Genomic DNA, 19,011 nt, shown 5'->3' with positions numbered 1-19,011 from the left:
CAAGTAGTGGGTGAGGTCAGACTTTGTAATCCACACGTACGTAGGAACACCAGGAATCGCTTTTACCCACCAGAACAAGGCTGGGAGCTGTGCTGTATTCTCTGCACGGATTCCCATGTCTCAGGGAAGATCGGCTCTCAGAAGGAGCCCCTTTCAGGGTAGCTGGGAGTCCTGGCATTTTCCTCTGTAAACATCACGGGCAGCTGGCCGGCTTGCTGTAAGCTTCTGCCTTCCAGCTGCTGTCTTGTCTCCTGTGAGCTGCTGAATGCAGAGCAGATTGGAACTTGGCGAGCAGTCCTTTTTCCGATCCCCTGTGAACTTCATGTGAAGGAAGATAAATACTCTGCCTACAATAAACAGTAGGAAGAGAGGCGGCAGCTTTAGAAAGCTCTGGCTGTGGCAGAGTCACGAGGGCAAGAAATGGTTTAGAAATGATACACATTTTCCCATCACATCATGGGAACTGATTAATTTTCATGCAAGATGGTAATATACTATTATAAGTATTTTTAGATTATCAGAAAAAGGATTACCGCTTTCCTGCCTAGCAGGGACTAAACAGCCATATAATACTGTTAGTTGTTATCACTTGCCGTTTACATAGCTCTTTACACCTTTTTTTTTTTTTTGTTAAGTTTATGTATTTATTTTTGATTGAGAGAGAGAGCAGGGGAGGGGCAGAGAGAGAGGGGGGCGGTGGGAGAGAGAGAGAGAATTCCAAGCAGGCTCCTGAGCTGTCAGCCCAGAGACCGAGGCGGGGCCCGGACTCCTGAACCTTGAGATCATGACCTGAGCCAAAATCGAATCAGGAGCTTAACAGACAGAGGTATGCAGACTCCCCCCTTTACACTTTCCAAAGAGCTTCATTCACAAACATCTTACCAGATCTTCAAAGAAACTTGCACAGAATTGGGCAGTGTAATTAGCCCCATCTCACAAATGAGGAATCTCTAGGTCGAGCAGTTTAAGAGCCTCACTAGGGTCACAAAGCGAAGCGGGGTAGAGCCCCGGCACCAATCACTAAATTCCCAGGATCGCGTTTCAGGTCATCTCTCATTTATTCACCCCCTGCCGTGGATCCATCCCTCTGCCAGTGCTTGCGATACAAAGACAGACTACTCTTAGGAAACGCCTAGTGGGGCGCCTGGGTGGCGCAGTCGGTTAAGTGTCCGACTTCAGCCAGGTCACGATCTCGCGGTCCGGGAGTTCGAGCCCCGTGTCAGGCTCTGGGCTGATGGCTCAGAGCCTGGAGCCTGTTTCCGATTCTGTGTCTCCCTCTCTCTCTGCCCCTCCCCCGTTCGTGCTCTGTCTCTCTCTGTCCCAAAAATAAATAAAAAACGTTGAAAAAAAATTGAAAAAAAAAAGAAACGCCTAGTCCAGCAGAGAAGCGGTGATGTAGGTCAGCAATACTGGCCGCTGCAAAGGGGCAGTATTTGCAAAGCGCTTTGCAAAGCGCAAAGGGGAAAGTGTTTAAGTCTGCCCCGTCTGGCAAGGTTCACAGAGGAGAAGACACTTGAGCTGTGTCTTGAGTGATGAGTAACAATGTGCCAGTCTCATGGCACGCGGGAGAGAGAGGGGAGAGGACATCCAAGCAGAGGGGACACCTGCACGAAGGCCCTGGGACATGCAACGTGGCGCATGTGGGACGCACACCTTGTCCTGTGTAGGGTGTGCAGGAGGGCGTGGGACGGAGTGAGGCCAAAGGGCCTGCAGTCAGAGGACGCCTACACCAAACTAAGGCGCTGCCCTGAAGGTGGTAGGAAGGAGCATTGGCAAATTCTGTGCTTGTAAGCATCTTCATGGAGCGTGCTACAAAGTGGGTCTGTACCCTGATCTCCCCCTGTAACAACGTCCCCCGTTCACTTTTTGTTCTAGCAATGCTGTGCTGCTTATATATATATAGCTCAGCAAACCTAGGCTGTGCCATGGCTCTGTGCCATTTCATGCATTATTGTCTCTGCCTTGGATGCTTTCATGCCACCCTCAGAAAATTGTTATTTCAGGTTGCCTGGGTGGCTCAGTCAGTTGAGCGTCCGTCTCATGATTTTGGCTCGATTCCAGGGTCGTGAGATCGAGCCCTGCATCGGCACTGAGTGTGGGGCCTGCTTGGGATTCTCTCTCTCTCTCTCTCTCTCTCTCTCTCTCTCTCTGCCTCCCCCTGCCCTCCGCCCCTCTCCCCTGCTCATACTCTCTCTCTCTCTATCTCTCTGAAATAAAAAATGTAAAGGGTGCCTGGGTGGCTCAGTCGGTTAAGCATCCAACTTCGGCTCAGGTCATGATCTCACGGTTCGTGAGTTCGAGCCCCACGTCGGGCTCTGTGCCGACAGCTCGGACCCTGGAGCCCGCTTCAAATTCTGCGTCTCCCTCTCTCTCTGCCCCTCGCCTGCTCACATTCTGTCTCTCTCTCAAAAATAAATAAACATTAAAACAATTTTATAAAATTAAAAAAAAAATTAATTTAAAAATTAAAAAAAAAAAATGTTATTTCTTCCTTGAAGACACAGTTCACACACCACCCCGGCCACCTACAAGTGTCCTTCCTTTGTCCCATAAAGTCTCCCTTCATTCCCCATCCGCTTTGAAGGAACAGTGCCTGCTGCTGAGCGGTATCTCAGTATTTGTTGACTAACTGAATGAATTAATGGGATTAAGGAATAAGTGAATGTATTTTATTAAAATTCTAAATACACACTCCACTTCCTGACGCTCTGTTGTCTTAGTCCATCCGGGCTGCTCCAACCAAACCCTGTAGATTGGTGGCTCAGGAACAGCAGGATTTCTTACTCACAGTCCTGGAGGCTGGACTCAGGGGCTGAGGAGTGTCCACTTCCTAGATCCTAGATGGCCGTGAGGGTTCAACCCTGACCTGATGGGCGTCTCAAAGGCCCCGCCTCCTAATGCCATCATGTTGGGGCTGAGGCCTCCGCGTCTGAATTATGAGGGAACACAGACATTGAGTCGATAGGGCTTACTAAAGAAAATCGGCCAGTGTTCAAGATGTTCCATAGAACAACATTCCTTGCAGTCATCTTAAAGAAGGAGTTGGTCGGCCGGTGTGCAATCGCTCCCTTTCTGTTACAGATCCTCACTAAGGATTCCGTGACCATTAGTGTGGATGGCGTGGTCTATTACCGCGTTCAGAACGCAACTCTGGCCGTGGCAAATATCACCAACGCCGACTCCGCAACCCGTCTTTTGGCACAAACGACTCTGAGGAACGTTCTGGGCACCAAGAACCTCTCTCAGATCCTGTCTGACAGGGAAGAAATTGCACACAACATGCAGGTGAGGCGTGTGCCGGGGCTGATACCCACCAGAAATCAAAAGATGAAGCAAAGGGTCATTGGTTGTTTGACAGCTTGTTACTCATTCCAACTGGGGGATCACTGGCCTGCCTTCTTCCCTTCGTAGAAAGGTTTTCTCAAACTTGATTTGGTGGAAGGGAATATTTTTCACACAGAAAGCTCATGGGTTAATAGCTCAGATGCATGCATCGTTTTTTTTTATTCCCTTCAGTGTAGTTTTGTTTTGTTTCCTGAGAATTAGTCATTAACCTTTTTCTTGAGCATAATAATCCAGAGGCCGTTCTGCAAGACAGTGCAGGTATTATTAAATTCTCGTGTGGGTCCCATGACTTCCCTTGGAACTCCTATGCTTTCCAGTCTTACTTGGGTAATAGATTACAAATTAAACCTGACTTGCTCAACAAAGATAAAGCACTCTAACCTGAGATCTTGTTACTCGTATCAGTGTCATGGTGTGTAGAATCTGTGACCTTACCTGATGTCCACAGCCACCATATGAGACAGGAAGTAGGATTTCATTCCACCCATGGTAAAGGGACCAAGTTGAAGCAGGAGGAAGTAATGTGGCTTACGTGGAGTCATATTAGATCAGGAGCCAGCTGGCCACCTGTTTCTATCAGTAAAGTTTTATTGGGATACAGCCACTCCCATTGGCTTAGGTATTACCCACAGCTGTTTTTGACCTACATCGGCACAGTTCACAGTTGCAACAGACACTGAAAGTAAACGATCACTGTCTGGCCCTTGTAGGAAAAGTTTGCCAACCTCTGCATGAGCTTCTTAGGAATAGAATCAGGATCAGCTCCCTGGGACCCAGCCCCCTAGCTCAGCCTTCCATCCAGCGCAGGAGAAGTAAGCTCTCTCCCAGCTCTCCCCCAGCGCCCTGTCTGCTCTAGACCCCAGTGCTCTACCGTAGGCCTCTGGGCTGGGCTGAGCATTCCTGGCTTGCCTTCTCTCTTCCTGACAGTGTACCCTGGATGACGCCACGGATGACTGGGGAATAAAGGTGGAGCGCGTGGAAATTAAGGACGTGAAGCTGCCTGTGCAGCTCCAGAGGGCGATGGCTGCAGAGGCGGAGGCATCTCGGGAGGCCCGAGCCAAGGTAACCTCCCTTTCCTTTTCTTTCCTTTTCTTTCCTTTTCTTCTCTTTTCTTTTCTTTTCTCTTTTTTTCTTTTCTTTTCCTTTGTTTTTCTCTTTTCTTCCTTTCTCTTTTTTTTTTCAGTTTGCTTTGCCTGTCGAGTTTTCTTTTTAAGGAAAGCATGGTTGTTATAAAAATGGAAATAATCTTAACGGGTTTAGCCAAGTTGAAAGCCTCCCTATCACTTCAAGCCACAAGCCCCCCCAAGGGGCCACCGCTCATGACAGCTTAGTATATACACCGGGGTTTTATTTGACTAGGGTGTTAGATTGCCGGCCTATTTTGCGTAAGCATGGTCACACCCACGTATCGTTCTGTTCCTTGATCCTTTCACTTAACATCATCCTGTGAGCCCGTCAGTGTGTACAGAGCCATGTCATTCTTCTGTGACTGCATGTCCCGCCCCCCCGCCCTGCCATGTCTCATACTTCATGCTCCAAGTCCCCCACTAAGGACAAAGGAACAGTTCTGGCTTAGAGCAAGTGGACAGTCCAGTCCATGTGCCTACCATTTGTTCCTTACCTGTCTTCTTTTTTGAAGTTTATTTACTTAGAGAGAGTGACAGTGCATGTGGGATAGGGGTAGAGAGAGAGGGAGAGAGAGAGAATCCCAAACAGCGTGGAACCCAACGCAGGGCTTGAACTCACGAACCGTGAGATCATGGCCTGAGCTAATCCTTGCCTATTTTTGTCTTCTCTTTCATTCTCTCTTTTCTCAGGACCTTCTTCCTTCTTACTGTTCCCTCTTCCTCTCTGTCCTCTTCTTTTTTTCACTCCTCTCATGTCTGCTTTTCCCCCTCCTTCTTGTCATCACCATCCCTGCCTGCTTTTTGAGCCCACATGGGTGCATGCCCCATAGGAGAAGTGTTGAGGAAATATCTATTAATCTAACCTAGGAAACAGGGTCTCTGGAGCTAATTCATAAGGACACAGGCATATCTCACCAAACCCAAGGATGGGAAGTAGAGTCAAGTCCCATCAGGAATAGAGCCAGGGACTGCAGTGTGGTCAAGACCAAAGGGAGCTAATCATTCCATCTCCTGGGCCTCATCTCACTGCTGACAGCTGGAGGGCAGAGTCAACTCTCAAGTTCACACACTTCCCTCAGCTGAACACTAAAGGGGACAGACCCGCCTTGATTCCAGATTCATAGCAGAGAGATTCTCTTTGGCCAAAGTTTGGTCAAAAGGGCAAATTCAGGGGGTGCCTGGGTGGCTCAGTCGGTTAAGCGTCTGACTTCAGCTCAGGTCATGATCTCACGGTTTGTGGGTTCGAGCCCCACGTCAGGCTCTGTGCTGATGGCTCAGAGCCTACTACTTCGGACTCTGTCTCTTTCTCTCTCTGCCCTCCTGGCGCTCTCTCTCTCTCTCTCTCAAAAATAAATAAACATTAAGAACACTTTTTTAAAAAAAAGGGCAAACTCAGATATTAAGTTCCACAGCGCTTTGCCTGTGAATGGGTGAAGGAAGAGGGCCAGTCTTCATCGGAGGGGTTGCTGTGGACTTGACAGATCTCCCAAGACACAAGGGGCAGACCAATCCATTGTTGTTGTTAGGAAATAGTAATAAGGGCACCTGGGTGGCTCAGTTGGGTAACCGTCCAACTTCAGCTCAGGTCACGATCTTACCGTTCATGAGTTTGAGCCCCACGTGGGGCCCCGTGCTGACAGCTCAGAGACTGGAGTCTGCTTTGGATTCTGTGGCTCCCTCTCTCTCTGCCCCTCCCCCCGCCTCAAAAATAAATAAACATAAAAAAAATTTTTTTTAAAGAAAGAAAATAGTAGTAGCTGGTGATAATTGACTAAGCACAGAGCCCTGCCCTTCTAGTAGGATGCCCTTTAAGCCACACATTGGGGACTATAATTTCTTAGCCAGCATCAAATAGAACAGCAGCTCCTTTGACACTATACCCAGAATTTTCTACTAACCAGAATTGTTAGCTTTTCCTAATGTGATAATTGATGCTCATGAGGGCAACCTGGTAATTCTGTGGAACCTCCAGTACTGCCATCACATTGAGAAGACTCAGTGGTATTTCTGGTAACATTAAGTACGCCCTACTGTAATCGAGCTGGTATTTTGAAAAACAGGAATCGCTTTTATCTAGATTACATCATTAACCAACAGCCCCATTCCAAGCCATACTGAAGAGACTACTTAGAATGTCAGGGCCTGAAGGGTCCTTAGAGATTATCTTCTGAAGCTGACAGATAACCTGGTCCAGAGGCTGCCCCTGCACCCTCCTATTCCCCTGCCGGGAAGCAAGCACAGCACTGTTTTTCCGCTGAGCTTAGGCTTCACCTCAGAACCCTTCTGTTGCCCTTCAGGTAACAGTCCTCAACTGCTTGGCCTTGGCCCTAAAAATGAAACTTATTTGCCATCCCACTATTCAGATGAAAAGATTGAGCCCAGAAAATTCATGTGATTTTCCTCAAGGTCACACGGTCGATTAGTGGCAGTGGAAATCAGAATTCCCCTCTGGCTCCTCTGGGCTTTCCATGATGGACTAAGCCCCTTGGGCAAGTGCTTTCACCAGTTAGGAAAGAGAAGTCCTGATAACAATGGGAAGAGATGAAGGAAGCCGGTTAGAATTCTGAATGACTGTGCTCCACCTGGATGAGACTGTGGGGATCGTCTGGAACAGTCTCGTGGACCTGGGCAGTATCTGTCTTTAAGATTAGGGTGAACACATCGAATCGCAAGGAGTCGATCCTTTCTGTAAAACACAGTAACCCTGCAACAACCATAAGGCTTATATATTCAAAATGGTACAGTCAGGTTCTCATGGAAAGTAGGGAGTCCATTTCTTCAACAAATAAATTGTGAAAGAAAAGGGTAAGAGAGCCTATAGATTAAGAGCCTTCAGAGAGAAATCCCTCTCTGAAGGAATTTCCATTACATAGCCATCAGGGAAATGCAAATTCAAATCACAGGCAGATGCCACACTAGACATCTACCAGGATGGCTAAAAAGAAAAGAGCCCAGTGTGGACGAGGGAAGAACTCATACTCCTGTTTTGTCAGTGAGACCACAGATTTGGTAACACCATTTTGGAAAACTGTCTGGTAGTGTGTATCCAACAGAAACGCACTTGTGTGTTTACCAAAACACACAAGGCGTGTACTAGAATGTTCACAGCAGCACTTTGTATTACCTCAACCTGGAAACTGCCCACATGTCCCTTGTGGTTGAATGCATAAAGTGTGCTTCGTTCACACGAAGGAACACCATGCCACGAAGAGAATGAACATGAAAGTGCTGGCAAATATGGTTTGAGAGAAAGGAGCCAGGCACAAAAGATTCTCCCACAAGCTTGACCGTGTGTTAGTCGAACCTCTTTTTCAATGTTTTAGACCAGCTCTTAACAACTTGAAATGTGATACCTTTTACACTTGGCGTCCATCCTGATTTCCTCGCTCATAACTCTCAGAAAAATGCCTGCCACGTGCTTTCGGGCGCACATTCCTGGGTCTCATCCTCTATTCACTGAGAAGGTGGAGTATAGGGATGCAGATCCCCTTTCTCTGCCCTTCGCGGGCCAGCCCGCCTGGGCTACAGAAGGAGACAACAGTACCAACCTCACAGACCTGAAAATGGCTGGTTGTCAAGGGACGGTCTGTAAACATGGAAGTGGGGATCGACATGGGGTTGCTGGGCATTGGCAGAAGCCCCACACCGCCACAGGCATCTTGCTTTGCCTTCTGAGGGCCGATTCATGGCATCTACGTGGCCTGTGTTCAGACCGAGCCGGTGGTTACTGCCTTCACATCTTGGGCAGCGTCCTCAGACCAGCTTTCCTGTTAACAGCCCGTGTGCCTAGTCTGGTGGGTCTGGCTTCTCGGCCAAGAGCTCGTATATTGACAGTAGTGGGAGATTAGACATCTCTGCAGCCGGTCCATCGCCAGACCAAAAACAAAGTGCCTAATTGGACCTCTGAGATGACGCGGAAAAAGCCACAGCCTGCCGTTCTCGGGCAGGAGCTTGTTTTGCATTCTGTACGTACAGGGTTTGCCTTGGAGCACACGGTTACGTGCATCTTTTTGAGGGCACCTGGAGTGCCCCCTCTCACAGACCTAGGTAGGACGTTCTGGGTATCTTGACAAACTAAGGTTTTTATCCTCTAAACTGAGTGCCTTCTCTCGGTGACACCATATCCTGTATCACCCGTCTCACCTAATGGCACCCCCCAGGCAACCGAAACCTAGAAACCCACGGCTCAGCCTCTGTTCCTCTTCCTCCCCGTACCCAGCCAGCCTCCAAACTGCTGACTCTCCTGAAAAGCACCGACCCCGGCCCATTTCCCCCTCCAACCCCGCATCCCCATTACCAGCCAGTCGCACCAGTCACTCTGAGGCCGTCCTGTTAGCAGCTCTCAGTGTCTCCTCTTCTCATCCATCCTCTGTCGTCTGTCCGTGTGTTTTCTCCCACTGGATCTGATGAGGTTCCTTGCTCAAAACTGTTCAGCAGCTTCCCTCTGCCTCCAGACTGCAGACGAAACACCCCAGCCTCTCCTCTGCCTCACACTGCACTCGGCCACTTAGATTTTTCTGGAATATACCAGTTTTTTAAAACCTTGGTACCTTGACGTGTGTGCTGCCTGAAGTATTCCTCTTCATCTGTGGCCAAACGACAAAGCTTTCATCCTGTCCTATTCAACTTCCATAATCCCATCAGCTCATGTTCTGCAAAGCCTGCTTTGCTGAGTGCTGGCCCTGTGCCTTGTACCTGTCTGTCTACATTTCTCACACTGGAATGAAGTGATCCGTTCCCATGTCTGTCTCCCCTGCTTGACCGGGAGCCAAAGGAGGCAAGGGGGTCCACTCTCTTCCTTAGCTACTGCACAGGGCTCGACCCCTAGGCGGCTCCCAGCATTTACTCTAGAAGTGAATGAAACTCCACTGGTCGTGAGACTATCGTGTTCAACTCGGATATTCATGGGAGTATTCTGAACCATGAATATTTTGAGATCCCTGTGAAAACAACCCAGTTGGAACTGCGCCGTTAAGCTTAGTGAGCATGGTATCTTCACTCCCTCTTCTAGGATTATGGAGGAAGAGTAACTCACCGCCTTGATTGGCTTCTGAATCCTTTATACATTAAGGCATAGCTGGATTCAAAAACCAGGTCTTGACTTCCCACATGCCTTTCCTATACGATAGCCTCCGTTTATACATTTCACACTTAATGTACCTTTCTGTCTTCCTCACAATGGCCCTAAAAGGCAGGTACTATCCCGTTTTAAGAGTAAGAAACCAGAGCTCAGAATGTTAAATAACCTCTCTGAGGACACTCAGCTGGTGAGGGTTAGGTTTGGAATTTGAGTACAAGCCTGTCCCACTCCAAAGCCCCTGCTTTTCTCCCCGACCCCAGTGATGTTCACACTTTTATGCCCATGTAACCTCAAGAGGAATTTAGACAAACTATATGTCCCATCACACGTTTTAAGTAGACATGTGACAATTTTCATTTGAATTTATATACTTGGCTAAGCATATAATCTGACATGTTTTAAATATTGACATTTTATTTTATTTTATTTTATTTTATTTTATTTTATTTTAAATGTTTATTTTTGAGAGAGAGATAGAAGGTGAGGGGCAGAGAGAGAGAGAGAGAGAGAGAGAGAATCCCAAGCAGGCTCTGCGCTGTCAGCAAGGAGCCCAACGTGGGGCTCAAACTAACGAATTGTGAGATCGTGACCTGAGCCGAAATCAAGAGTCAGATGCTTAACTGACTGGGGCACCTGGCTGGCTCGGTTGGAGGAACACGCAACTCCTGATCTTGGGGTCATGAGTTTGAGACCCAGGTTGGGTACAGAGATTACTAAAAAAATAAATAAACTTTAAAAAAATTAATTAATTAATTAAAACTTCACATCACTCATTTCAATGTATCCAGTGAAATTGAAACAACATAATGATTCCATCATCTGTTTAAAATACGTAAATAAGCTCTTTCAATAGGCATGTTTCATTGTCCCTTTTCTTTTCTCCTTGGACTTGTATTTCCACTCTGCCTCCTCATGGAGTCTTTTCCTAATACAATATATTTTGTCATGAATTACTTTATTACTCCTACCGCAACACATTTAGCATTGAAGTGGTTTTTTTTTTTAAGTTTATTTATTTTGAGAGAGAGAGTGAGCACGTTCAGGGGAGGGGTAGAGAGGGAGAGAGAGAATCCCCAGCAGGCCCCTTGCCGTCATCACAAAGCCCTTGATGGGGCTCAAGCCCACCAACCGTGAGATCATGACCTGAGCCGAAATCAAGAGTCGGACGCTTAACTGACTCAGCCACCCAGGCATCCCTAGTACTGAAGTTAAAATTGATATTTTAAACATTTCCTGTGACTACAAATAAGGCATTTAAATGTTTCAGAATTTCTCCCAAATAATTTTTTTCTTTCACTAGAAATGCTTATCTTAACAAGATAAAGAATTCCTGTGTTTGCAGCTGGCTGTCACGTATTGCCAGAATGAGACAAGATTAAACATCAGTTCTAGTGTTAACTTTTCATTTTTGTACCTCTAAGGACTGAGAACTTTTGTTTACATAAATAAGTAGGTGGAGATGAAAGTTGTGTTTAAAGTCATGCCATGCAGTCCTTCATACTGTTTCTGAATTACGTGTTAAAAATCATACAGTGATCTTTCATTTAAAAATATGTTTAATGGTCATCAGCTTTCAGTTCCATAAGGTCCTCTGTCCTTTCTTTAAAATCAAACAACTGGAAATTGAACGCCTGGGTGGCTCAGTCGGTTGAGTGACTGATTCTTGATTTTGGCTCAGGTCATGATCTCACAGTCTTGAGATCAAGCCCCGTGTTGGGCACTGGGCTGGGTGTAGAGCCTGCTTAAGATTCTCTCTCTCTCTCTCTCTCTCTCTCTCTCTCTCTCAATCAATAAATAACTGGAAATTCATGTGACTTGCAAAAGGATTTGTGTCCATTCACTAGTTCAACCCCTATTTTGAGTTGCCCCTCTGTTCGGTCCCCTGAAGCATGCAAGAAAAGCCACAGTAAAAGACGATGTCTCGATCTCAGGCACATAGTCAGGCAAATCAGACATAGGAAAAAGGACGTATGGAAATGGGGTAACCGGAAATGGATTTCCTTAAAACTATTCTGGCGCATTCCTGGAGAAGGCTTTGTGTGCACACCCTGGTTTGAAGACTGCCCCTTGACACCTGTATTTTCTCCAGTCTGACCACTCCCTCCTCCTGTTCCATAGGTCATTGCAGCCGAGGGAGAAATGAATGCATCCAGGGCTCTGAAAGAAGCCTCCATGGTCATCACTGAGTCTCCCGCGGCCCTTCAGCTGCGGTACCTCCAGACACTGACCACCATTGCTGCTGAGAAAAACTCCACGATCGTCTTCCCCCTGCCCATAGACATGTTGCAAGGCATCGTGGGGGCAAAGAAGTGAGCCACAGAGGCCAACGCAGAGACGCGCCCTTCCCTGCCAGGGTAGAGTGGGGACCAAATCAGCCTTTAACCTGTAAGGAGCAAGTAGGGCGGGACCTTGACTATTCCTCCTTCCTTTCCTTTTCCGTACGTTGACTGCGAGGTGCTTAGAATGTGTAGTGATCCTAGCCACAGATACAGATGAGGATTGTTAGCTTGTAAATACTGAGAAAGAGAAGGGATGTGGGGAGGGGGTTGGCAATTGGTGATCTGTAAGATCATTTCGATCATTTCTTAACTCTTTTAAAATATTTAAAGTTCATACGTTTAGATCATTAGGTAATAGGCTAAATCCCCCTTCTTTTGACTTTCCCTGGGTCATTCTGCAGCCAGACCAAAGGCAAGAAAACAGGACACCCTGGCTGGACAAATGCTTTGCAGAAAGCAGGGACCTTAGGCTACAACCAGCTCCTCTGGGCCATATGTGCCTTACCTCTGGGGAATCTTAAGGAAACGTTCCTACCATCCGTTTACTTTCTAAGCCCAGACCACATTTCAAAATAATCCTCACTTGAGAGTTGGCATTTTTGTGCCTATACCTGTCAACACTGGAGGAAATGGTCAAGGTCGGTGAAAAAGATGATCTTAACCCTTGAAAAGACTTCTAAACCTACTATCACAAAGATCCTTTAAGAATAATAAGAATAGTTCTCTCTTTTAAACTTCTTTTAGCCTCTTTATGACTCAGTGATTCCTCTGTGGTCTTTCAAACCAGCTAAAAACTTGTCACAAAAGTGCTTTTTCCTCACTTTTGCCTATTTTCATATATCAGGTTCTAAATAGTTCTGATTTTTAAATAAAATGTTCTCTAAGTTCTATACACAATTCTTTGTATACCCATTTGAATGGCTTAAGGACTAATCCTTTTTTCTAAAAAATAGGTAAAGCAATTCTCTTTTATTGTCTGCATGCTATTAACTATTGGACACTGTGAAATACCTTGGTTACCAGGCCCATTCATTAAATATTTTGAGGAATTCACAATATATTGGGCACATAATAACCAATGAGCTTGGGAACACACTGTCAGACGTAAGATATATAGATGGAGGGTTTTTGTTTTTTTTTTAATTTGCCGAGTCCTCCTTTTCTATCACGTGTGGTCAGTGCCCAGAGAGGAAGTGGGCAGCCCCTCCTACCCAGTTCCTTGTTCCACAATGGTAGGAAGCCTTTTGCAAATGCCTGTGAATTTTGCAAATGCCCGTGAGTCTGAACAACCTGGCATTCTTCCTGTTGGTCCGACAACCTGGCTGGTGACACTTAAACCACTTCCTCCTCGTGGCTCCGAGTTCACCTAGAGAGGTCTTGGGAATGGCAGCTTCCTTACCCAGAGCCACCCTTCATATTGGTCCTTAGCTGCATCCCTCTGTCTGTCCCAGACTATGAATGTCCCCTCCCCGATCGCCCATTTCCAAGCTTATTTTAGAAAACCTTGAACCGCGCATCCATGTTCTCAGCTGAGTTTATTACATGTATATGGAGCATTTTGACTTGGAACTCAAGTTACATTTCTATTTATAATTTTTTAACTAATGATTTTCTCTCTTTTGTGCGGTGACTCACCCTCGACCAGTGAGGACCAGGAAACAGCCCCATAACCTGGCTGAAAACCTCTTCTCAGGCTTAGAGTAACAGTGCTTTCTGCTCCTTTGAGTGTCCCTATTTCCAGATACCAGTCTTCGCCTCTCTGCCTTGTGGATTCATAGCCCAATAGGTTGGGATTAAATTGCTTGAGAGGGAGGAAGCATAAAAGGGGTCTAGGATGAGCTCTGGTGCAAGAGTGTTCTCCACGTGGCCTCCCTTTCCAATGCTGTACATAATAAAGCGTGCACTTTTACTCATTTTCTTTGGGTGAGAGTCTGTTTCTGCCTGGATTTAGTGTCTGTGGGTTTCATTTTTCAGAAATGGCACGTGATCCTCCGGTCCCGGGCTGGCTGCATTGGCTTCTCGGTGTGCTTTATGTGGGCCAAAAAATGCGGAGAGGTTAAAGTTGCCCAACTGCCGTCTTTCTTGCCTAGGCCCCTTCTGGAGCACCTGCCCATATATTTTCCCTGGGAGTTCGAGATCCATGGACACCCTGAATCCTTTGCTAGTTTAATCACCCTTTGCCCTAATCCAAGCAGGACAGGAACTCACTTCTGTCACCCCGTGGTCTGTTACAGCTCCAATGCCTTGCAGGCTGCCTGGCCCAAGGCACACAACAGGTACCTATTGACCAGCCCAAAGTCAGACACAGGATCCAAGCCCAGGCCGGCCTTTTCGTCACCTGTCATGGCGCCTCACGATGACTTCTATGTGGTAGACGACAAAATCCAAGGTCATGTTTTGGGGGGAGAAAGTTGTTAGGAGAAACTACGTGGTTGAACTTCGAGAGAAAAATATGAAGTCCCAGCAACTCTTGCCCCGGGCAACTTCCTTTTTCGGAGCACTGTAGAGTTAGGAGGCCACAGCCACCAATAAACTGAAATTGGCTAATAAACCACCTTGCGTGCCAGTAGAAGAAATGAAGAATTCAGGGGTAGGTCCCCTGCAATTTGACCTCCCACAGGTTTGCAGGAGGGGAGCTGGCTTGTCCAGACAGGACTCCGTCTGCCTTGAGGGAAGGCCCTTGGAAGCTCTAGGCTGTAAATGCTGCTTTTGTCCCAGGACTTTGCATCTGTCAAAGTGATTGCTTTGACTGCAAGTAACTCTTTGGGTAAGTGAGGTGGGAGTTACAGGATCCCGTCCAAATCTCTCAGCATGGCAGTTGAGGTGGGCCCGGCCTACCTCTCACGATGTGAGGCCTAGCACTCTCCACCTGCTCCCCCATGACCCCCTCTGTACTTGCTGCACACTCTGAGATGACTCCCTGCCCCTCCGGCCCCCATGTCTCACCTGGAAAATTCCTTCTCCTCTCCCCTCATCACCTCTGCAATGAATCACAATCTCTAGACGTAGGGCCCCTGGGGCCTAAAAAGCTCCCTGGGCAATCCGAGTGATCAGCAGCTTTGGAAATAGCAGTGTAAACACACATGCACACCCTTCCCAGCATCTACACCTTCACACTGGCTTCTGTTCTACAGTCCTATGCATGGGAGTCTCTTATGGTTGGAGATCAGGTTGGGGGAGGTGGTGCAGAACAAAAGCAGGGGCAACATGAGAAAAGACCAGAAGACGAGAGGGGAGGAAAGGGGGTCTGTCCCGCAGCAGTTCCTTGCCCCGGTTGGAACATCCATGGAGAAAAGGTTTAGGAGAAGATCATGGGAAAGGCTAAGAGGGACTTTGTGACGCCCTGAATATGAACAGAGATTCAGGGTCCCGGGGGCACAAAGCGGGGCACAGAGGAAGTCCCTCTCCCACAACTTTGGGAGCATTCAGGGGCACCTCTCGTGACGGTAAATGCAGGAGCAGATTTCTGCAAAGAGCTCGGGGCAGCAGAATGACTCAACGGAATACAGGGGAAGCCAGGGAGGTGTAGGCAGATTAGTTACAGGTTATGGCAGCTGTGAGGACGCACCTTGCCCAGACTTCTACTGCAGGGGAATATAAATGACTAAGGGCCCCAGCTGCTGGCTTTGAGTGCTGGTCCCCACAGGTGCACCAAAGCCTCACCTCCCGACGACTGAATGCAGTGGGGAGACAAGACACATTGTACCTGCTCCTGGGAGGCACACAGCGCCTTCACTGGCTGATTGGACTGTGGCTCAAAAACTCTTTGAATCAAAGAGCTGTTTGCGCCCCAGTGTTCACAGCAGCCTGGTTCACAATAGCCAAAAGGTGGAAACGACCTGAGTCCCCGCCACTGGATGAATGGTTAAGCAAAATGTGTATATGCACAATGGAGTATTATTCAGCCACAAAAAGGAAATTTTGATATTTGCTATAACATGTATGAATCTTGAGAAAACATTATGCTAAGTGAAATAAGCCCGACACAGAGGACAAATACTGTATGAGAAAAGGCAAATCCATAGAGACAGAAAGTCACATAAAGGTTACAAGGAGCAAAGGGGCCCCGGGTGGCTCAGTCGGTTAGGCGTCTGGCTCGTGCTTTCGGCTCAGGTCATGATCTCATGGTTCATGAGTTTGAGCTCCCATTGGGCTCTGCGCTGACAGCGCTGAGCCTGCTTGGGGTTCTCTCCCTCTTTGTCTCTCTGCCCCTCCCCTGCTGGCACTCTCTCTCTCTCTCAAAATAAATAAATGGTGCTGACTCCACAACACTGTAAATGTATGTAATGACACTGCATGCTGCTTAGAAATAGTCAAAATGATTATTATGTATCATTTACCATGATAAAAAATACACCAAAAACCAGAAAATACCTAGGAATAAATCTAACCAAAGAGGTGAAAAACCCACACACTGAAAACTATAGAAAGTTTATGAAAGAAATTGAGGAAGACACAAAGAAATGGAGAAAGATTCCATGCTCCTGGAGAGGAAGAACAAATATTGTTAAAATGTCGATACTACCCAAAGCAATCTATGTATTCAACGCAATCCCTATCAAAGTAACACCAGCATTCTTCACAGAGCTAGAACAAACAGTCCTAAAATTTGTATGGAACCAGAAAAGACCCCGAATAGCCAAAGAAATCTTGAAAAAGAAAACCAAAGCTGGAGGCATCACAATCCCAGACTTCAAGCTGTGTTACAAAGCTGTAATCATTAAGACAGTATGGTACTCGCACAAACACAGACACTCAGATCAATGGAACAGAATAGCGAACCCAGAAATGGACCCACAAATGGATGGCCAACTAATCTTTGACAAAGCAGGAAAGAATATCCAATGGAATAAAGACAGTCTCTTCAGCAAGTGGTGCTGGGAAAACTCAACAGCAACATGCAGAAGAATGAACCTGGACCACTTTCTTAGACCATACCCCAAAATAAACTCAAAATGGATGAAAGACCTCAACGTACGACAGGAAGCCATCAAAATCCTCAAGGAGAAAGCAGGCAAAAACCTCTGTGACCTTGGCCACAGCAACTTCTTACTCAACACGTCTCTGGAGGCAAGGGAAACCAAAGCAAAAATGAACTATTGGGACGTCAAGATAAAAAGCTTCTGCACAGCAAAAGAAACAATCGGCAAAACTAAAAGGTAACCGACAGAATGGGAGAAGATATCTGCAAATGACGTATTAGATAAAGGATTAGTATCCAAAATCTATAAAGAACTTATCAAACTCAACACCCAAAAACCAAATAATCCAGTGAAGAAATGGGCAAAAGACACGAATAGACACTTCTCCAAAGAAGACATCCAGATGGCCAACCGACACATGAAAAAATGCTCCACATCCCTCATCATCAGGGAAATACAAATCAAAACCACAATGAGATACCACCTCACATCTGTCAGAATGGCTAACATTAACAACTCAGGCAACAACAGATGCTGGCGAGGATGCGGAGAAAGAGGATATCTTTTTCATTGTTGGTGGGAATGCAAACTGGTGCAGGCACTCTGGAAAACACTATGGAGGTTCCTCAAAAAATTAAAAATAGAACTACCCTACGACCCAGCAATTGCACTACTAGGCATTTATCCAAGGGATACTGGTGTGCTCTTTCAAAGGGACACATGCACCCCCATGTTTATAGCAGCACTATCAACAATAGCCAAAGTATGGAAAGAGCCCAAATGTCCATCAATGGATGAATGGATAAAGAGGATGTGGCATATATACAATGGAGTATTACTCGGCAATCAAAAAGAATGAAACCTTGCCATTTGCAACTACGTGGATGGAACTGGAGGGTATTATGCTCAGCGAAATTAGTCAAAGAAAGACAAATACCATATGACTTCGCTCCTATGAGGACTTTAAGACACAGAACAGATGAACATAAGGGAAGGGAAACAAAAATAATACAAAAACAGGGAAGGGGACATATATATTACGTGACTCATAAACATGGAGAACAAACCGAGGGTTACTGGAGGGGTTGTGGGAGGGGGGGATGGTCTAAATGGGTTAAGGGGCACTAAGGAATCTACACCTGAAATCATTGTTGCACTATATGCTAACTTGGATGTAAATTAAAATATAATTTTATAATATAATTTATAATATATAATAATAATTTATTTATATTATTTATTTATAATTTATTTAATAATTTATAATATAATATAATTTTAAAAATAACAAAAAAAGAAAAATGGGACCATACCACATACCATTAAAAAAGAGTTTTTTTATTTTCATTTTTTATTTTTTTACTTTGGTTCAAGCATTCCCTGAAAGCTTTGCCGAACTTTCCTGGACGGCACGGCCATCTGGGACGGCTTCCGCCCAACCTTCTCCCTCTTCTCCTTCACTTGGGGTCAGACGTGCACCTCAGTCCGGCGGCTCCCTCAGTTCCCCGGTTCCGTCCCAATTTCCTTTCACACAGGCAGTTCCCCTGGGGCCACCTGGGTGCATCCCACCTCATCCTGGCACCTGCTTCTCGGAGGTCCAGGATTCACACAGAGTGAAGGAAGCTTAGCCACCAGCTCACAGGCACATGCCAGGCCCCTCCCTGGGAATTCCCAGAATAATTACCGAGACATATTGAGCCACGACAGGCTAACACACTTCAAAAAGCTTTTATTGGATTCAATTTCCAAAAGGACAGATACTTGAGACAATTGTGCAAGGACCCTGAATTTCTGCATGGCTGTTTTTGGCTACTGTAAAAACACACGCACACCAGAGTGGCCCTGCTCTCTGTAAGGTCTCTGAAGGATGGACTGTTATAAAAAGGCACTGACCAGTGACAGGGGTGGGGCCTGCCTGTCCTCAGGCAGCCAGCTCAGCCATGGCCCTGTCCAAGGGATCCATAGACCAGTAGCTGTCATCCCAGCCGAGGAACCAGCCCACGAAGGAGGGAGGTTCAAAGCCTTGCTTCACGATGGTGATGGGGGTCCTCCTGTCGCGATTAGCCGGGTCCGTCTCAATATACCGCTTAGCTGCAGACACACATGCAGGAAAAGAAAACCCCAGGAATGCTTCGTGCGTCCTTCACCAGGGAGAGGTGGTTCAGGGCAGAAGCTGCCTACGATGGCTTTTGGTCCTAGTGTCTCTGATGGCCAGTCCCTGCACTAGACGCTAGCATCCCTTAGCAATGACCGCACAC

The 19,011-nt window shown here is 46.6% G+C and overlaps 2 protein-coding genes across 6 annotated transcripts in view; one reads left to right on the top strand and one right to left on the bottom strand.

Moving 5' to 3' along the window:
* STOM (stomatin) overlaps positions 1-13,744 on the top strand; it is a 32,578-nt gene extending 18,834 nt beyond the window's left edge. The window contains exons 5-7 of the mRNA XM_025926616.2: positions 3,082-3,285; positions 4,273-4,407; positions 11,671-13,744. Of these exons, the coding sequence (XP_025782401.1) occupies positions 3,082-3,285; positions 4,273-4,407; positions 11,671-11,865 (534 nt within the window). The 3' untranslated portion in view covers positions 11,866-13,744. The remainder of the gene's footprint in view (positions 1-3,081; positions 3,286-4,272; positions 4,408-11,670) is intronic.
* A 4,718-nt stretch (positions 13,745-18,462) lies between these two features.
* GSN (gelsolin) overlaps positions 18,463-19,011 on the bottom strand; it is a 54,495-nt gene continuing 53,946 nt past the window's right edge. For all 5 annotated transcript variants that reach the window (XM_086683890.1, XM_025923202.2, XM_025923032.2 and 2 more), the window contains one exon: positions 18,463-18,844. In XM_086683890.1, the coding sequence (XP_086540016.1) occupies positions 18,675-18,844 (170 nt within the window). In that variant the 3' untranslated portion in view covers positions 18,463-18,674. The remainder of the gene's footprint in view (positions 18,845-19,011) is intronic.

Source organism: Puma concolor, chromosome D4 (genome assembly GCF_028749965.1).
Source record: "Puma concolor isolate L17-30 chromosome D4, mPumCon1.1.hap2, whole genome shotgun sequence".
Taxonomy (NCBI): domain Eukaryota; kingdom Metazoa; phylum Chordata; class Mammalia; order Carnivora; family Felidae; genus Puma; species Puma concolor.
The sequence above is the reverse complement of the archived record's forward strand: the minus strand, read 5'-3'. Positions and strand labels throughout refer to the sequence as shown.